General features: G+C 42.1%; 1 protein-coding gene across 1 annotated transcript; it reads left to right on the top strand.

Annotated features, from left to right (window-relative positions):
- Positions 1-414: 414 nt before the first annotated feature.
- PLPPR2 (phospholipid phosphatase related 2) lies at positions 415-18,748 on the top strand. Its single transcript, XM_083352141.1, has 9 exons — positions 415-519; positions 1,146-1,232; positions 3,152-3,340; positions 5,336-5,456; positions 5,546-5,802; positions 10,586-10,762; positions 11,952-12,089; positions 15,105-15,226; positions 17,536-18,748. The coding sequence occupies exons 1-9, from the start codon at positions 433-435 to the stop codon at positions 17,639-17,641; spliced, it is 1,284 nt and encodes a 427-aa protein (XP_083208267.1). The 5' UTR covers positions 415-432; the 3' UTR covers positions 17,642-18,748.
- The last annotated feature ends 1,269 nt before the right edge of the window (positions 18,749-20,017 follow it).

Here is a 20,017-nt window from a genome sequence, read left to right as displayed (position 1 = left end):
CAATTTTACAATAGTTCTCAACTTAGAATAGTTTAATGACAATTCAAAGTTACAATACCACTGAAAAAAGTGGCTTACGACCATTTTTCATTTACAACAATTGCAGCATCCCTGTCGTAATGTGATTGAAATTCAGATGCTTGACAACTGACTTATATTAATGACAGTTGCAGATGTCCTGGGGTCATGTGATCACCTTTTGTGATTTTCTGACAAGCAAAGTCAAAGGGAAGCTAGCTTAACTTAACAATCGTGTTACTAACTTAACAACAGCAATGATTCACTTAACAAATATGGCAGGAAAGATTGTAAAATGGGGCAAAATTGACTTAACAAGTGTTTCACTTAGCAACAGAAATTTGGGGCTCAGTTGTGGTTATGTCGAAAAAACTACCTGTATTGTATGTCACCATATTTTTTTAAAAAAAACTAATGGACATTATTTTTTTATTTTCTTATAGATGCCATATCCTCCTTGAGTTAGAACAACCTTATATTTTACACAAGCTACTTGACGAGGTAAGGTGACTTTGCTAAACCTGAGCATCTGGACTCCAAAAGAGGAGATACCTTGGTCAGATAGTTTTCATATAGAATATCAAAGTTATTGCTTGACCTTAAAGCAACTATTCTCAAACTCTGGGTTAGGACCTTTGAGGGAAGGAGAAGAATGTCACAATCAGTTTGGAGTCACAAAAAAGGGCTGAACAGGTGTTTAGAGGCACAATGTCAGTTCCGTCAAAAATGTTCTGTGGTCTTTGCTACTAATTTTCATGTCAAAGGCCAAAGCAGACAAAGCAATACTGTAACCACATACTCCTTTGATATTTAGATTAAAATATAATCATTAAAAATAAGCCATGGTATTTATTTCCTGCCTTAGCTTAATCCTAGGGAAGTAATTCTTGAGAGAGCACACATATTCACTTATCGTTTTAGGGGGTTCCAAACGCAAACCAGTTTGAACACACCTGCCTTAAAATATGATGTTATGAGTGTTTGGAAATATCAGAAAAAAAATCCTGTAGGGAAGAGTTATGTTTGCCTAAAATAGAATACAACCTCTTCTAGGGTTTTTATTCTTGGATGTACATACAGAGGGGTTTTGGAGGTCCCCCCCTTATATATCTTCTTCTTCCTTGCAGAAATATCAAGGCCTAATTGCTATGGCTGGTGGAAAGCAGGAGCTTAAAAGAAGCTTAACCATTATACCTTGTTTTGTGTTTGTGGAGGTAAGAAAACCAAGGAATTTGACCAATAAGTTCTCTCCCCCCCCCTCTCTCTCTCACACACACTCTCTCACTCTCTCACTCTCACTCTCCAGTTCAGTTTAGGGTTATAAGAATAGTAGTGGGATACAGAATTAGCATTTGGCTGGGATAGTCTTTTCAAACTTGGAACTAAAAGTCATTTTGCTAGGTTTCCTGGAAGCTGCTCAGCAGAACAAGAAGCAAAGTTGCCCAATGCTATACTACAAAAAAAGCTGCTTGGGTAATTCACAGCATTGCTTGTGTGCAGGGCTTTTTTTCCCCATAGAATGGTCAGAACGGTGTTCCGGCACCTTTTTTTGCACAAAAAAAAGCTTTTGCACAAGCTGTGCTACTCCCTCTATTGGCTTTCAAAAGCCTATTGGCTTTCGAAAGCCAATAGGAATTGGTGCTGAGTGTGCCAAAAGACCCAGCCGACAAACATTGCACAGGGAAGTTGTCTGCAGCGAAGGCGAGTTGGCAGGAACTTTGCATCCCTCCCTGCTGCCCAACTACACCATCTCAACTAGGTAAGTAAGAGAGGACAAGGAGTGGGAGGTGGGTTCTGCGGAGTCCATGTGCACTCCTTCCTTGTGCTCATCCATGTCAGCCAGGCTGGTGGCCTACCCGGTGTTGGACCTGCAGCACCGTCACCTCGCCCTGCACGCCTAAGTGGCCACCCTGCAGTGCCTGGCCCACACCGCCTCCACTGCCCGCACCGCACAGCCCCGCCATGTAGAGCGGGCCCCGCTGCTCCCACAGCACCAGCTGCACCGGCTCCGGCTCCAGGGGGCAGTCCGCAGCCAACACCCCTCGCACCCATGACTGCAGCAGTGCCGCCTCCCCCTCTCCTGCGCCTGCCAAGATGAGAGTTCTGGCACTTTTTTTTTTAGAAAAAAGCACTGCTTGTATGGATCTTGTTATATGGGCCAGCCCTGCTCTTCTTGGTAGATGTCTAGGCTTCAGTACTCCATATTCCACATATGGAGGTCATTGTGGGCAGTAAGGCCAGCACTAACAGATTAGGATTAGAAAAATCTGCGTCATTGTGAGAGGGCAGTATACTGGAAACTCTAAATGCTTCAGACCATCTAATCATCTGTCTGTTTGCAGTCCATATCTCATAGCTTTTACTAGTGTGTCCCTCCTTTCCTTTAGTGGCCTAGTCCTAGAACCCTTCAGCTCTGTAATATGTAAGGATATTCAAGAACTTAGTTAGTCTACTATTCTAGGATTAAATCTACTTACAAACAAGGGTACAAATCTGAATACCATCCCATGAAAACCAGGGAAATTTTCCCAAATTTTCTGTGTAAGTTTTTAGCAAACTTAGAAAGGTCCTCAAATATTCATTAAAGGCTAGCCATTTGGAAAATGCATCTACTTATATGGATTTTTAGAAATTTTCATGATATATTTTTAAAAATGAAGAAATGGGACAGGTGGCAATTATTTATAAATGCAAAATAGTTTTATTTCCATCTCATGAAGAGCATTCACATGCTTCCTATAAAGTGGATGGACAGAAGAAAACAGACATACATCTGAAACCTCTCCCCTGTCAAATTGAAGCCTACATTCAGCTCACTTCCTCTGGGCTCAGTTGCCTGAGAGTTGGCCTTGCATCATTTATGAGCTATGAATTGCAAAAAGGGAAATGTCTGGGAAAAGTGGCAACCAGGAGTGGAGAGACATAGGGGAGGAATACAACAGCCTTATTTTGGCCCAGGAAGCTGGGTTCCTCTCTTATTCCTCAGCCTGCATCTGAGTAAGAAAAGAAAGAGGCATAGAAGTTTGCATGCAGTAACGGGCAGGTGGCAATCCCCTTTGATTCCAGGGATCTGAAAGATCTTGCCTCCCATTCTGCTAGTGGTGCCTGATGTCCCATCCTGTTCTTTTTCCAGCTGGGGATCATGGCTGGCACAGTGGTGCTGGCTTACCACTTTGAGTATTCAGACACTTTTCCGGTGCACTTTCAAGGATTCTTCTGCTATGACAATACTTTGGCCAAACCCTATCCTGGGCCAGAGGACAGTAGCCAAGCACCTCCAGTCCTGGTCTACTCTCTTGTTACTGCTGTCCCCACCGTCACGGTAAGAGATCCATGAGGGATTTGGGAGGAGAGAGAACCTCTTAAGAGGAAGGGCCGGTAAATCGATCTTGGGATACTTTGGCAATGATGACAGATAGACACAGCCTCCTTTGTGATAGTATTAATTTCCTTGGGATTAAGAGCACAAAGAAACTGGTTGCTAGAAGGAAGAAGTATGAGGGCATCCAGGGATATTTGAAGCTGTGTTGGGAAATGGAGTGAAGATGAATTTGAGGGCTCGCAAGACACGCCCATTACAATCATACAATATAATACATTCACATATTTTGTCGGCTCGGATGCATTCATAGGCATTGCCTCTCATATAGGTATTTTCAGAATGACCTATGTACCAGCCCAGATTTGTTTCTGTAATGTTTTCATTGTTACACTTTTACCTGGCTTTTCCTCCAAATTGCTCAGGAGAAAGGACATAATTCTCTCCCCCATTTAGTCTCATAAAAGACAAAGTATTAGGGCAGTGTTAATTGAGTTAATTCAGCATATAGTTGAACATAGGTCTCTCCCATCCAACATCTTCACCAGTACAATGTGCAACATAACTACTTTTTATTCCCCACCATTCTTTTCCTGTGTGGAAAAAAATAACCAGAAACTCCAATAAGAATGTTTGAGCCCAACTTCACAAAACAGACCCTATTGCATTTCAGCTGTTATTACTCGTCAAGCTTGCCCAAGCTAGGTCTCTAGGAAAGAAAGACCCTCGACTCGATTTGATTGAATTGATAGGTTCTTTTACTAAGGATTAGTGGTTGCAGTGAAAGTAGGCTAGTGCAAAGCATTACAAAGTTTCCCCTTCTCCCTGGCCCCCCCTCCGTGACTGGTCCGTCATCATTCAATGGTGTGCTGTATATGTGTTTGGGAAACCGCTTGGATATTTGGTGCCACATGGTGCAATTTGCATTCCTGTTCCAGGCTGAGTGGCCTTGAAGACTGGAACAGGCTGATTCTCACACCTCTGGCTCAGTGGTGGGATTCAGCCAGTTCGCACCAGTTCGGCTGAACAGGTAGCTAATTTTTTGTTGCCTAGGCCCAGAATGGACTTCCGGAAGTGGCATCCACACAGAGAACTGGTTGTTCACATATTTGAATCCCACCACTGCTCTGGCTTCTGACAAACTTGTCACACACACACACACACACACACCCTTTGGATCTTCTCTATCCTCTACATGCTAATTGCCTGTTTCCTCCCCATTCCCGGCCCAAAACAATTTATGGCATAATGCCAGCACAACACTAAGCTGAAGATGACAGATCTGACAGGAGCACTCTCTATTTTTTTAACGAGGCCCTCAATTCATTGCTTTGCTTCCCTAGATGACTTACTCCATTGAATGGACTTTTCTCTATTGTACCTTTCTCTGTCCCTTGCATGAGCCCTGCTCGCTTTGACAGCCCTCTCTACACAGTGGGCATTGGTATGCTGCTTTTATTTCATTAACATTGGAAATACCTTAGTGACCAAAGAGAAAGTGGAAATAAAATTATGATTTGCTTTGAACTAAACTCCCACTGATGTAGTCCTATCATGCTCTGAACTGCTACAGATCCTATCTACAGCAGAATTATGTTTTCACCAAAAGTCATGTAAAAAAACTCATGTATTTATATTCTGATCTGTGAGGATGCTTTTCAATCTGTTTTGCCAGCACTTCCCAAATCTAGATTACAGAACTCATCTACTGATGTAGGGAAATAAGTGTCTGTTTATCCTCATGGAAATGCATACTACATTTATCCCTCGGCTTGGGCTGGCCTCTCTTGGACCTTTGGAAATAATGTCACTTAGCCTCCCATGCTAAGACTTAGTAGTACTTCACTTACGAGAGGAAACATAAGGAATCTTGAAGAAATCCTCCAGCCCTTTTGCAAAGGCCTTGGACAGGCTTGTCCTCTCAGAGCTTTCTTTAAACAACTGCTGTTAACGAGAAAGTACAATTTTCTTTCTGCTTCTTTCTCTCTCTCACTCCAGATACTTATTGGAGAATTGGCCGCCTTCTTCTTTCAACCCACAAGGCATAAGGAGAAAACTATCATCTCGGGCGAGTGCTGTTATTTCAATCCCCTTTTGCGCCGCACGATCCGCTTCCTGGGTAAGAGAAGAATGCCCCTCCCACCTAGACCCAGCTTAGTCCCCAGGCTCTGCCCCCCCTTCCTCATTCCTGTCCTTTTCCTTTTATAGGTGTCTATTCCTTCGGCCTCTTCACTACCACCATCTTTGCCAATGCAGGCCAAGTGGTGACCGGCAACCAGACTCCACATTTCCTGTCCGTGTGCCAACCAAACTACACAGTGCTGGGTTGTCAACCACCCCCAGGCACCATTTACGTCACAGACAAGGCAGCCTGCACTGGCAATCCTCTCCTGGTCACTGCTGCCTGCAAGGCGTTTCCCTCCAAGGACGCTGCCCTGAGTGCCTATGCGGTGGCATACACTGTGGTATGAAGGGGCAGCTAGATGACAGGACAGACAGAAAGATGGAGGGAGGGAAGAGGGGGCAGTTTTGAGCTTCTTCCAGTAATTTAGCACCCAATTCCCTTCCCATGCCCTGCCTCAACTTCCATTTGTATCAGACTGAGTTTGACAATACACCCAGGCACAGAAGGGGGGTCAGGGTTTGGGAATGGACTGTTTCATTGAGAAGTCTGGAGTGCCCTCTGGTGGGCACAGTACAAAAGTGTGAAAGAAACATTCACAGGATCTTTTCACCCAGGACAGAATTGGGGGAACTATCTTTTGTGACAAAGCTCTGGCTGCTCTGAGCAAAAAATATGCTTGGCATTGGCACCTCAGGAGAAAGGATCAGTTTTGACTTCACTGTGATCATTTCTCATTGTTGTTGTTAGTTGCGAAGTCGTGTCCAACCCATTGCGACCCCATAGACAACGTTCCTCCAGGCCTTCCTGTCCATTACCATCTTCTGGAGTCCATTTAGGCTCACACCTACTGCTTCAGTGACTCCATCCAGCCACCTCATTCTCTGTCATCCCTTTCTTCTCTTGCCCTCAACCTTTCCCAGCATTAGGCTCTTCTCCAGTGAGTCCTTCCTTCTCATTAGGTGGACAAAGTATTTGAGTTTCAACTTCAGGATCTGGCCTTCTAAAGAGCAGTCAGGGTTGATCTCCTCTAGGACTGACCGGTTTGATCACCTTGCAGTCCAAGGGACTTGCAGGAGTCTTCTCCAGCACCATAGTTCAAAGGCCTCAATTCTTTGGCGCTCAGCCTTTCTTATGGTCCAACTTTCACAGCCATACATTGCAACTTGGAGGACCATAGCCTTGACTATACACACTTTTGTTGGCAAGGTGATGTCTCTGCTTTTTAATGTGCTGTCTAGATTTGCCATGGCTTTCCTCCCCAGGAGCAAGCGTCTTTTAATTTCTTGGCTGCAGTCCCCAAGAAATTGGCTTCATTAGAAGGCAGTAAAACCAAATAGGTCCCTTGATGCTATACTGGGAAAAACCTAGCTTTTCTCTAAGCCAGCTGAGTTCTTGTCTTTTGGCTCTTTGCTTCTCTGACACTGACTGGGTGCTGCATGCCATTGACAGAACAGGAATTTTTAGAATCTGAAACACTGGACTAATGCAATAAATGCATTGTCTACAACAACAACAAAGAATGCTTGGTGTATGCCGCTGAAGGTTATTTGAAAAAAAAGACATTCTAGCTAGACCAGGGGTAGGTAACCTCGGCTCTTTTATGACTCACGGACTTCAACTCCCAGAATTCCTGAGTCAGCTATGCTGACTCAGGAATTCTGGGAGTTGAAGTCCGTGAGTCATAAAAGAGCCGAGGTTGCCTACCCCTGACTAGACAATGATTTAATGCTATGAAATGCAATAGTTATAGAAAGCTGGATGCAGGGCTTGTTTAGCAGTGTTTAGATGCAGTATTTAGATACCGTAACACATCGGTATCTGCAGTTGAATATGAGTACAGCATCTGCAAATCTGTTTTAAGCAACTGATGCAGGTGGTAGAACTGGCACTGAACTTTTTTTCCCCACAGTTTCTTGGAGTAGTTATTTACCTTGGTTGTAATGCTTAATTACCACATCCATTTTTAAGAATACCTGTTTCCTTGTGGTTTATTTCCATGCTTTTTCTCTATGCAGTAAAGAAAAGGAAAAAGCAAGGAAATAGCTGACTTTCTCATTTGCTCTTGCCTTGGCTGATGCAGCCATAAGGGAAGCAAGTGGTTTGTGAAGCCTGCTCTTCTGGGAGCTGCTTTCTTCCCAAACTATACTTTCCCTTACTTTTTGTTGTCGGATCCAATGGAAGAGAAAGAAATATGGAAAAATGCTGAGTGGGAGAACCAGGTTCCACAGTGACCAGAACCTGCCATTAGGAGGGTGAAACAGATTGTAGTTTCTGTTCCCCAAAGAATTGAATCTCCTATCATTAATACTCACTTTTTTCCCTTAGGGAAGTCTGGGATACTTTTCTTCCTGTCGTAGAGGTTGTGCCTCTTTCTTAGAAACTATTGATGACTGCTTTTTTATAGGTGTCTGCATATTTTCTTCCAGGGGGAGACTAAAAGCGATTGTTCAATTCCAGAGGGGTTTCACTGGAGTGGGCTAGGGTAGATAGCAGGGGTTTTGCTCTTGGTTGTTGTTTTCTTCTAAAAATGACATGTTTTCATTGCTCTTGCTCTTTAGGTTCATATGGACTCATTTTTACGGAAGCTGTTTGTTCTCTATTACCGTGTTTCCCTGGAAATAAGACCTGGTCTTATTTTTTTACCTCCTAAAGAGGCACCAGGTCTTATTTTGGGGGGATGTCTTTTCCACAGTCTCACCTCTTGGCGGCAGCACCAACAGCCCCGCCCAGCCAGCCCGCTTCTTCTGTGGCCACTAGCTGCCACTCGTGCGCATTGCCTCCAGCCTCCATTTCGCTGTCAGGGGCCTTCAGGAAATGCCTCTGCAGCCAAGAACTGAGCTCCGGATTGATGTGTGCAGTGGCCCCCTCGGCCTCCAGTGGGCGCTTGCACTCGTCAATCCAGAGTTCAGTTCTCAGCTGCAGAGGCCTTTCCAGAAGGCCTTTGACAGCAAAATGGAGACTGGGGGACACCACGCAGGTCAGTTTGGAGTTCTATTCTCAGCTGCAGAGGTATTTCCTGAGGGCCTCTGATGGCAAAATGGAGGCCGGGGTGATGCACGTGCAAGCAGTGGCAAGTGGCAGCAGAAGAAGTGGGCCGACAAGGCAGGTGTCGATTCATGGGAGGCCTGGCTGCAACAGTAAGCGGGTGCACGCCATGTGAGGTAGTTCCAACCCCCACCCTAGCTTGATTTTTAAGCATGTGCCTCACCCCAAAACGGGGTTATTTTGGGGGTAGGGCTTATATTAGGCCCACCCCAAAAAGTCAAGGTAGGTCTTATTTTTGGGGTAGGTCTTATTTTCAGGAAAACACGTTATGTTCAGTTTAGGTGTATTGGTTTTCTTCCTTTTCTTCATATATGGAGTCATTTTTTTTAGAAGCTCTTTGCTCCCTATTGTGTTTAATTTTGGTGTAGGTTGGGGATTCTTGCTTTGTTCGTTGAGTTTCAGAGTGGTAGGAGTTGTTTCTAGACCCTTTTTCTTCTAGTAACTCATATAATTTACATTTGATAGTTTGGGATTTCTGTGGGCATAAGCTTAAATATAATGACATTTTGAAAGTCACTATAATGTCAGTCTCTATTTCCATGATTTTTTGTTAAAAATTAAAAATTTCTAAAAATTAATATTTTCCCTGTTATGAAGTGTCAATTTACAATATTTTATAAACGTTCTTGACCCTTTGTTCTCTGTCTTGAAAAATTCATCACTATCTTCCTTTTTAAGTGTCTCTTTTTCCATGATTTTTAAAATTTTCTTTCTAGATTGTTAAGAATTTAAAAATTTCTAAAGAATTAAAATAAGTAAACGCTTTTTAATTGTTTAGTTGAAAAAAGAAATTGAAAAATTAAAAAAAATTGAAAAGAATTTGATAAAAAAATTGAAAAATAAATTTAAAATTGACAAAGATTTAAAAATTGAAAATGGAATTTAAAATTAAATTAAAAAGAAATTTAATAGTTGAAAAAAGATTGAAAAATTGAAAAAGGAAATTGAAAATTAAAAGAGAAATTTGAAAATTTGAAACAAGAATTTGTTTTTAATGAAACTTCAGAAATGTTAAAAATGTAAGGATTTACAAAAGCTCTTGGCCCTTATGAAGTGTTATACATTTCTTTTTGTTGGAAATATCAGGCTTTTTTCTAGGAGATGCTTAGCTCTTAACCCTGTACACCCTGTCTTGAAAGTTTATCCCTTTCCTCTCTGTCCACAAGTGTTATGTACTTATTTTTCCTCCCTGCCTTCTTGCCCTTCGGTTGCCTGGCCACTGCTGGGGTTTTCAGGTACAATGTGCTGATCTGGGTGCTCTGCTTCACTTAGCCACTGCTCATTTGCTCCATCACGCTGCTCATTTGCTCTGCCATGCTACTCTCAGTCAGTGCTGTAGGCACTCCAGCCTTCTGTCATACTTAGCTCTGCATGCCAATGCTCAGTTGATCTGCCACACTGCTCTCAGCCGCTGCTAGTCCGCTGCTGCTTTCAGCCATTGCTCTGAGCATCTGCTCCTTTGCTACTTAGCTTTGCACAGCTGCTGCTCAGGGTTTAGTGTGCTGCTCTCAGTCACTGGTCTGCTGCCACCTAGCTCCATTTTGCCGCTGTTCAGTGACCTAAGTTTGCACCTCACTGCCTCTGCTCAGCTGCTGGGCTGGATTGCTGGGTCACCTCTTCGTCTCTCAGCTGAGCTGCTGCGCTGTCTCTCTGACTCTCAGATGGCTCACTGGGCTACCTCTCAGCTAGGATGCTGGGTTGCCTTACAGCTGGGTCACCTCTCAGTTGAGCTGCCTCACAGCTAGGTCTTCAAAAGTAGTTTGCCTCCTTCAAAACTTCAAAAGTAGTTTGCCTTTGCCTCCTTCCTAAGGCTAAGGAAGAGGGATTGAACCCAGCTCACCCAGCTGACATCATGCTTCAGGCAGAACTAGAACTTACAGTCTCCCAGTTTTTATCCTGATGCTTTAACCACTGTGCCAGATTGGGTAGTCTTCTATCTGCCTTTTCCCCCTTATTTTAAAAAGAGTTGTCCCTTGGTTATATATGCATGGATATGTTGTCCAATATCTTGAGCAATTTTTGAGGAAGATGAAAGGCATCTCAGGTAACTCTCCTTTGCTGTTCTTCCCTTCCCACAGATGTATGTCACACTGGTTTTTCAGCTGAAGGGCTCCCGCTTGGCCAAGCCATCCCTGTGTCTGGCACTCCTGGGCCCAGCATTTTTGGTGGGTGTGGTGCGTGTGGCCGAGTACCGGAACCATTGGTCTGATGTGCTGGCTGGGTTCCTCACCGGCGGGGCCATTGCCATCTTTCTGGTAAGTGTTCTGTGTTTGGGGACTGCTTGACTCTCTCTTCGAGGGAGGATATTGGCTGGTAGGGAAAAGGGCAGGGCTTCCTTCTTAGGATTTAGCCACCATCAGGAGTATTCTGGGAAGAAGAAGCAGTTCCATTCATCATTGCACATATAGTGGCAATGCTGTAGGAGCTTCTTTACTAGGTTTTGCAGGGTAGACCCCCCTTTTTAAATAGTGTATGTTATCAGGCAGTTTCTAAAACTATTCCAGCATTAAAGGGTTAAAACAAAGGTAAGATAAGGATCTTGGGGAGCACCTTACCTTATTGTATTAGTTTGTGATGTGTTGATGACTGTGCTATGGTTTTCCCAAATGCAGATATGAATGAGGCCATTTCTTATTTGATTGAAGCTATCTCGAGTGGCATAGCTCTTTTTTCCAAATATCTCTTTGTCCATGCTCTCCTGCTCTTCCTCCTCTGTGGAAGAAAAAAACACATACTCTCTCTCTGTTCCTTAAGAGATGGGATGGGAACTGACAACTGTGCATTCTTTAAAGCATACTTGCACTCTGTCACACAGCCCTTATTCAAAGATTGTACTGTAGACATTTTCTGTGGTGTATATATTTTGCAAATAATTTTCTCTAATTTTCCTTATATTTGTAAGCAATTTTCTTTATATACATTTGTGCATGGGCTTTAAAAATTTATTTACAGAGAATAGCATAATACAGTTTGGAGAAGTAGCTATTCTGGGTTGGAGTAACAGAGAAATGTAAATTAGCTTGGTTCCTATTAAAACACAAAATAACTTTCTACCCCCTTTTCTATGGCTGAGAGTTCAAGCAGTCACTTTCCTCTGCTCAGATGGACATCCTGCCCCCATTCCTTTTTGCATTTCAATAAAAAGGCAGCTCATGGTTTCTCTATCATGCCCAGCTTATGCTTCCATGCCGGTGAATACCAAAGTGAGCCCTGCCCTAACGGCTCATGCTCAAAACAAGACAAATGGGTCAATGATGAAGAAAAATTAGGGCTTGATCAAGAAGCAGCTGGCAAAAGGAATGGAAAAGGAAGAATAAGAGACTATGTTAATGGCTTTATCAGTTGCAAAGCTCTGTTGAATGTTTCTTCTGATACAAAGCACTATGTTGGCAGAAAACAGGAAAAGGGCCCTTTAATGCTGCTCTTCTTCTCTTTGTTGAACAGGTGACGTGTGTGGTCAACAATTTCCAAAGCCCCATATCCTCAGCCAAGAAAGTTTCTCCACCTGAAAATCTACCCAGTATCCCAGTCTTGGGGTTGCCCTGTGTTGACAGTTCCCTTGACAAATTAAGTGTGGCTCAAGTAAGAGATATTCCTGATGCACCCCTGCATGCTTCTTCCCCTTCTTCAGTTTTCTCTTTAACCTAAAGCACCTACCCACATACACGCATGCACAGTTAGCACCATATTTGAGGATGCAATAGGCAAAATGCGTTTTAGTGGGCTTCTTTTACCTCTCCAGTGGGTTCACGTGCAATATCTGGGACAACAAGAGAACAGGTTGGTCCAGCTGCCATTTAATTCTCTTCTCCTGAGAATTCCTATTTTCAAACATATGAGGAATTTAAACTGGAGATTTAATCTGTTAGGACTTGTGCCAGGCAGGGCAATCATGAACAGAAAGCTCAACTAAGATGCCTGCATCTGGCATTGGGACTGATCCTCTCCCAGCCCACCTTCTTCTCTTCAGACACCAGAATCTTGTTTCCTCACTTACAAAGATATAACACACAAAGCATTAGTATCACTGGATTTGCTTTCTCTCTGTGCAGGGGCTGAATTTGACAATTTTGCAGAATAGTTTTATAATAAAAGTGAGGTAAGGCTGAACGTAGATAGGAGATTTATCAGTTTGAAAAGACTCCCTTTAATATAAGTGAGGAATATTTCTAAATCCTGAGCACAAGCACTCCTGGGTAACAAAGTAAAAGTCTCAACAAGCAAAATAGGATATGAAGAGAGAATAGGGAGATCCTGGTTAATGCTCATGTGGGAACAGAAGACGCACTAAGCCACACTAAAGAATTATTCCACTGTATGTGATGAAGGACAAAGCTGCTTAACGCTGTTCTTCCAGCCACCAGGGAGAGGATTGTCAGCCAAGCTCTTATGGGAGCTTCTCCATCCCTAGCTAGGAGATTTCTAGTAAACCCCACATACTATGGCTCAAGTAGTATTTAGTACCATAGTGTTATTGTACTAAATAATCGAGGAACCAGAATTAAGGGTAATTTTAGTAGCTTCTGGCAACTCTTATAGAGAACATAATCTTAGGTGAAAACACAATAGTAAGAAGAAATCAATGAAGCAAAACTTGCTCATGGAAAGGGTTGCTGGTAAGCACTAGGTTTGAAGGGAGCATTGCCATCTAGGCTCACTTGTTTGAGTTAAGCGGCTGTACAAATTGAATTAAACAAACAAACAAATGTGAAGCTGTTCCAGATTAGGCATCAGAAGAGAGGGAGCAGACAGGGAACTCAAAGGGGGAAAAGCTAGAAAGGCAGGTGGCTCATGTTTGGATGCCCATCATAAGTTGCTAATGAAAACCAGGTGTTGCTGTCATGTCACTGCACAGATCTCTGGGGAAAGACTGAGTAGCCATTGTTCCACTGCGGTTGGATCACTGTTTTGTCACAGGGACATATCTAAAGCTTGATGAATCTCACCATTCACAGATAAATGCCAACAGTCACACAGGAGGCTAGTCCTCTGTTTTATGAGCTTTAAAGTGGACAATCACATTAAGGATTATAAGCTTTTAAACACCAAGTCCTGTGAATGAACAAAAATATGATTGTGTAATTTCTTTTTGTACAAGGCTCCCACTTAAACTTTCAGAGAAACTTTTGATTTCTACCTTACTATCCAGAAGAACTCTTGTAATTTCTTTGCTCAGGTGAATTCTAATCATCTGCCCTTATGTGGCATCTTAGGCTTTTTACTTTTTCCATTCAGCTGCTCCTAAGTTCTGCCCTCCCCATTTTTTGTGTGTATGCCTTTGAGTCAGCCTTTTGATTCCTAACAACTGCCTAGACAATGAATTACAGTTTTCATGGCAAGGTTTTCAGAAGTGGTTTGCTATTGCCTCTTCCTAGAGCTGAGAGAGAAAGAGTGACTAGCCCAAGATCACCCAGCTGGCCTTGTGCCTCAGGCAGGACTAGAACTCTTAGTCACCTGGTTTCTAGCCTGATGACTTAACCACAACACCAGATTGGCTCTCTTGAGCTTCGTCCTTAGAATGTTTTTTCTACTGATATCTAGCAAGAGTTTCCCTCTTTTGAAAACATTCTAGCCTATTTTTTTAAAAAAAATCCTTTGTTGTATAAATCATAAAATTATAGAGGCTTTAGAAATACTTGGCTCAGTGCAAGATTCAGTAGGATATCTGTGACCGTGACCTCTGTTAGAAGACCTCTGTTTTCATCCTGCTCCTCATCTCAAGGCAAGAGAATTTTTAAACTGTGGAGTTAGTGCTGAAATTGATGCATAGAAGGAGTTGTTACCAGGCAAGTAAGGGAATGAGTGCAGGGAGAAAACAGTCTTTGGGCCCAGGTATTTTGTATATTTTCTGCTGAAAACAGTTAAGCAGAATGAAAGAACATGAAGGATCAAAAGAGCAGATGCAGCAGTAGGGAGAGTCAATTTCTGACGGAAGGAAGAGAAAGAAAAGGCTGGGATGACCAAGATCCTATTAGCACAAAATACTGTGGAGAGATGCTCAGACTAGCCCTTCACACTAGGTTGTTCTTTAATTATCTCCCAAACTATTTCCTCCACATGTTGCTTTTCCCTGTCATAGATGTTTAAGCCTCTGATCAGGCAACCAATTTCTGTTAGCACTTTTAGGTTCAATCAGTGATAACTTTATGAAAATTGTATGGAGCTTTCAGAATCAGTGTAGACTGATAGATCCTTTTCCTATAACAAATTCTCTCTCTCTCTCTCTCTCTCTCTCTCTCTCTCTCTCTCTCTCTCTCTCTGTGTGTGTGTGTGTGTGTGTCTGTGTGTGCGTGTGTGTGTGTATAAAATGATGAACTAATATACAAGGAGGCTTTATGAAGCCTTTTAACATGCAAGTTCTTGCTCTGTTATCTCTGAAAGCTCGGTTCTCCCCAACTGCAAATATTCCAACGCTCTAACATTTCTCCCTAAAGAAAACAAGTTCTCAACTTATTTCTGTCCCATTTCCAATTGGGTGTGAATAGTAAATATCTAATGATATTAATCTCTGTCTCATTCTCTCCCATTTAACCATGTCTTCCCCCTCTACTGCCCTGCCCTGGTGCTGCTCCCTTGGGTGGGGAGGGTTTGCAGCAGGTGAGGGACACCCCAGAAGAACCAGAATTTTCTACACTACTTTCAAGAGGTCTGGAAAGGCAGCTAGCACGATCTCTACACTTGGCAGCACCTGGCAGCGCAGCAATGGCCCATCCCTATGAGTAAGTGCCTTTTCCCAGAACTGTCTAACTTGACCCCTTGCTTAATCTCAGGGGAGACTCAGGGGAGACTAAGTTGGCACAGAGGGTTGGCATAGGCAATAACTATCAGAGAAAAGAAAGGAGAAGGAAAGGATACTTCAAATTGACATATGGTTGAACATCGGAGGCAGGCAAAAAGTCATGGTGCAGAAGAATTGGATCAGATATCCTGATGTTCAAGCAGAAACTTTGGGAGTTTCAGATATCAACTCCATTTAAATATAAGAAGGGAAATGGAGGGTGGTATAGAGTATTCAAGATCAAATAGAAATGTTTCACCTGGAAAAAGCATGACCTTTTTGAATTCATACTAGCCACGCTACAGGTAAATAGCATTACCCAGTATTACTGTAGTGATATGCTCTGACACATTTTTTCACCACAGTGCGACTGGATGATGTTATATATTGTTGGTGTCCTTCAGATATTTAGGGCAACTATTGCTGCTGTGTGCTTAGAGCCTTTGGAGAACATATATGCTTTATATGTGGAAGGTCCTGCATAGGACTAGACAAACGTTTTAATGAAATAGCAGAGAAATATTTATGGGACATGCCTATAGTACTTTCCTTTTCTTGGGGTGTATTTTAAATAGGAAAGAGTTAGGACCTAACTGTTAGGTGCATAACAAAGCTAGTTACAATGAAAAATGAAATGAGATGAATTAAAATTGTCCCCTGAAGTAGTATAATATAAAAGTTTTCTCTGCAGAGTTATTGCTCATTTAAGTTGTCCCAGCCTCTTTGATACAATAAGAAAATATTGTGCCTTGTTAGAAGCAATGATTCCTGGTCTCCCTGATACTGTAATTGAGCCAAATTGCAACTTGACATGTCCCAAAAGTTCTTAGATAGTTTCCAGTTTATGCCTGGTACTACAGTATTTCATTTAATGCATTTTTTTTGCTGTAAGAGTATTGGTTCCAGAAATACAAATCCATCAGAGACCTGCTTGGATAGCAATGTATTGTCCTCTGCTCTTAATTTTACTGTGCTCTTATTCTGTGATTATTAATTCATTTTAGAGTTTATCATTTTGTGTTACTGTTTTACCTCTGGTATGAACTGTCAGAGAGTTTTGCCAATTGGGCAAAACAGAAATGAAGTTTGTAGTTATAAATAAAATGTTAATGAAGGAGGAGGCACTCTTCCCTGAGAAAATGCATACAGCAAGAAATCAGGCAACATTTCATATATTCTGTGATTCTATGCAGTCCACTTGGCACCACTTAACTCTCATTCCCCAGATTGGAGATGTCTTCTTGCTCTGGCCACATCATCCTTTCCCACATCATCCTTTACCATAAAAGCAGGAGTGCCAGTCATTCTTCAGCATTTGGTTTAAGCACTGAAAATCTACACAGAAGAAAAAGCAGTGCAGGAGATCAACCTCTCTTTCTCTCCACTCACCCACCCACTCCACTGCCAGAAGGTCCCCCTCTCTCTGCTCAACCACCAGCCTGAAACAAGTACATTTCATAGCCCACCAATGGCTGATTGGACCCTTGTAAACAGGCACGCATTTCATAGGAATCCACTGGTTTTAATGTACTTGTGTGACTAGTTCTCTGCAAAATATCCTAGCTATTGCTACTAGGTATGGAGGTTCTGAGATGATAATGACTTGTGCCTGCTGGGAAAATTTGCACTGACAGCTTAATTTCCACATTTAGGTTGCAGTCCTGTGCACATTTTCAGGGGCATAAGTCCCACTGAACAAAATGGAACTTGCTTCTGAATAAACACACATAGGATTGCGATGTAAGTCTTTGCTTTCTGTGTTGCTGTGCTGTTCTGCTCACTGGTTTTGTTTACACCAGGATATACTTTTCCACTGTTCAAGTCTTTTTTTAAGTGAGATATATAGTTAAGTAGTGTAAGAAGAGACAAGGAAATCCTCTCTTGAACCCGATAATTCAAACTCATCAGCAAAAAGCCTTGCCCATGCAATGAAAAGTTAAATGCCTTGGCTTACAGTCACGAGTACTAGAGATCTGCTCTTTTAAAACACACACATAGAACCATAAACATAAAAAGAGAATATTTTAGAGACTGGTGATGTTTGTTTTTGCCTAAGAAGTTAAAGATGGAAAGAGGTGACAGTTGGCTTTCTCCTGTTTGCTGGGACTCAGCTGAAGGCTTTGCTGAAGAATTCTAAAGCTTGAGTTCGGATACTCTGTGAATTTAATTTTGATCTGCAGAGTTTGTTCCTGTTTTTAAAGTCCATTCTGACTTATTCACTCCCTTCTCCCTTCCCTTTCTTTATTCCAGAATCACAGAGCTGTGTTCACAGAGGCCACCTGATGCTCAGCTATGTCTCTTTCCCTCTACCCCAGATGTTGTCATTCCCTCCCGGTCGGTTACCAGTGATGTCTGACCTAAGGAAGCATTCCTGATATTCCTGCAGTGGAGCTAGATCTTTGGGGGGGGGGGACCTCTAGCCTCATACTCTCCATTTCCCAACCTCTTTCTTGGACTTTCCCAGAATCAGGTTTGTTAGTTGTCATAACATAGTTCTGGTTCTATGATGTGAGTGTGCAGCATAGATTGGGGAGGGACAAATAAGGGTAAAAATAAAACCCCATCACTTTTTCAGTTGGTCTGATGCCATTCACCAGTTCTGTTATTAACTGAGCATCTTCCCTAGGAATGAGCTCTTGGGATTTTGATCACAGCTTGCTTTGCCAAGATTCTTTTATGAATTTGGAATCCTTGAAATCCGTCAGATAAGGATCTTTCCTTTACTGCTGATTCTTTAAGAAAAAAAAGTTAGATGCCATTTCCAAAAAAAAAATGCTCCATCTTGGGAAATAACCCATACACTGTGAGCTGAAGAAGGCACATTTGACCAAGAGAGGTGGTTTTAATGGTGGGAATTTTAATAAGAGAAGTTTAAAATTAAATTTGCAAATTAAGGACTTGAATAGTCAGAAAAATGACTAATTAATCATTATGGTAGCTAATATTATATTTGAAGACCAGAAATCAAGCAAATAGGACATAACTCAAAATCTTAGGGTTTTCTTTTATAGGCAGTTTTGACACTTTCTGATTGAGCTATAATCAATAAACCTTGTCATACAAGTAAATAAGAATCTGGTCTCAAGGTATGGCCTTTGATGGAGAAGAACGTTCAGCTAACATTGGAAGGATCTTGGTCCAAGGCTTTGAGGAGACATGTCATTAGAAAGGCTCCATGCTCAGCTTCATATGTTCATTTCATAGGAAAGGTTGGCTGAAGAAAAATAAACTAAACATGATCCACAGCACTTTCTTCTGAGCTTAGGCATCAGAAACAAGCAATAACATTCCAGCTCAAATACATCCTTCCTAGAGACAATTGTTGCTTTCCAGGCTGTTATCCTACAGTATTTCTGGAGGTTAATGTGAAAACATTTTAAACAAAGTTTCATCAGTTCTGAGCCTTGATCATTTGCTCCCAGTAGACACACCCTAGTAGTTGAATGTGGAGCCATTTGCATGCTGGGGGTGGGGGGGGGGTGGGTTTCAGCAGAGCTGAGTCCCTATTCCATTGTTGTCTTAGGGATATATTTTCATTGCAAAAGAAATAGATGTCAATCTTATTCCTCTGTAGTTACTTCCAATGAATAAAGATTTTCAAAACTACGTTTCCCAACATATAGGAACATGTAGGAAGCCATGACTTATTGCTAACTTTGTTCTAGTTTAAATTCACAATGTGGATTCCTCACAATTACAGCTTCACTTTCTTGACTCACCCACCATATTCAATAACAGTTGTTGCAGCTGCTTGGCAGATGGTGATTATTCCACACTGTTCTGCCCAAGGGGATGATGATACCTCCCATGTCCTCCAAAGAACAATTGGAGATCCCTTATATTTCCAATACTCCATCAGTGAGATCCAACTATGTTGAGGATTATTCTCATTTTAAATATGGGAATTGTAGTCTAAGACATCTGAAGGATTCCAGATTAGGAAAGGTTGTCTTTTTCTCACTTTCCCTGCTACTCTTCCCAGTGCTGATAATTGTTATTGTCTCTGCTACACAGTTGCTGGTCAGCTGCATGGCACCTTCTGGGTGTAGCACGGGGATGGGTGGGCAGTTGCTTGGAAAAATTGGCAGAATACACTGTCACCGTTGTGCTCAGTGAAGGATTTCCCACATCTTTCCAAAATCTATTTTAATAAAGTTCTGTTTTACCAATCTGACTTGCTTGACAGTGTCCTTCATTTGAGTTCTAGTAAATGGCAAAAAGCAAAATGAAGAAATATTAATGTGAAATCAGATAAAAGCATCTAATCCCAAAAGAGACCATTTTATTTTCAGGCTAAGTGATATAATAAATGAGATCTACTAAGCATATTATTTTTTTACGCACAGCTATGGAATTAGTTCCAAATCCTTGTATAACTATGAGTTTCCTAGATAGTCACAGGCAAGTTTCTTTCTCAGTGTATCTGTTCTCAGATAGGTGACCTAAAAACACGCTGTCTTCAGGGCTGGCTGCAGGTTTGAGAGATGTCTAATTAAAGTGTCCATAAGAATATCAACAGCATCCTGAATTGGAAGCCCTGGCATATCTAGTCTGTTCTCACAGTAGCCAACCACTACACAGGAAGCCTACTAATCTCTGAGCAGATGGATTTCAGAGGAAGCCACTGCCATCAAGGCTAATAGCTACTGATCCTCATGACTTCCATGAATTGATCTAATCCTATTTTGAAGCCAGCCAAGGCAGTAGCCATCACCACCTCTTGTAGTCCCTC

The sequence above is a fragment of the Vipera ursinii genome, assembly GCF_947247035.1.
Source record: "Vipera ursinii genome assembly, chromosome: 2".
NCBI lineage: Eukaryota > Metazoa > Chordata > Lepidosauria > Squamata > Viperidae > Vipera > Vipera ursinii.
Note: the sequence above shows the minus strand (reverse complement) of the source record. Positions and strands in the feature narration are given on the sequence as shown.

Bases quoted from the DNA above. Each gene is read 5' to 3' on its own strand.
- PLPPR2 (XM_083352141.1), top strand. From the start codon at position 433: ATGGACATTATTTTTTTATTTTCTTATAGATGCCATATCCTCCTTGAG. The intron at 3,341-5,335 runs GTAAGAGATCCA...CTCTCACTCCAG, and splicing joins CTGCTGTCCCCACCGTCACG to ATACTTATTGGAGAATTGGC. The intron at 12,090-15,104 runs GTAAGAGATATT...GGTTTGCAGCAG, and splicing joins ACAAATTAAGTGTGGCTCAA to GTGAGGGACACCCCAGAAGA.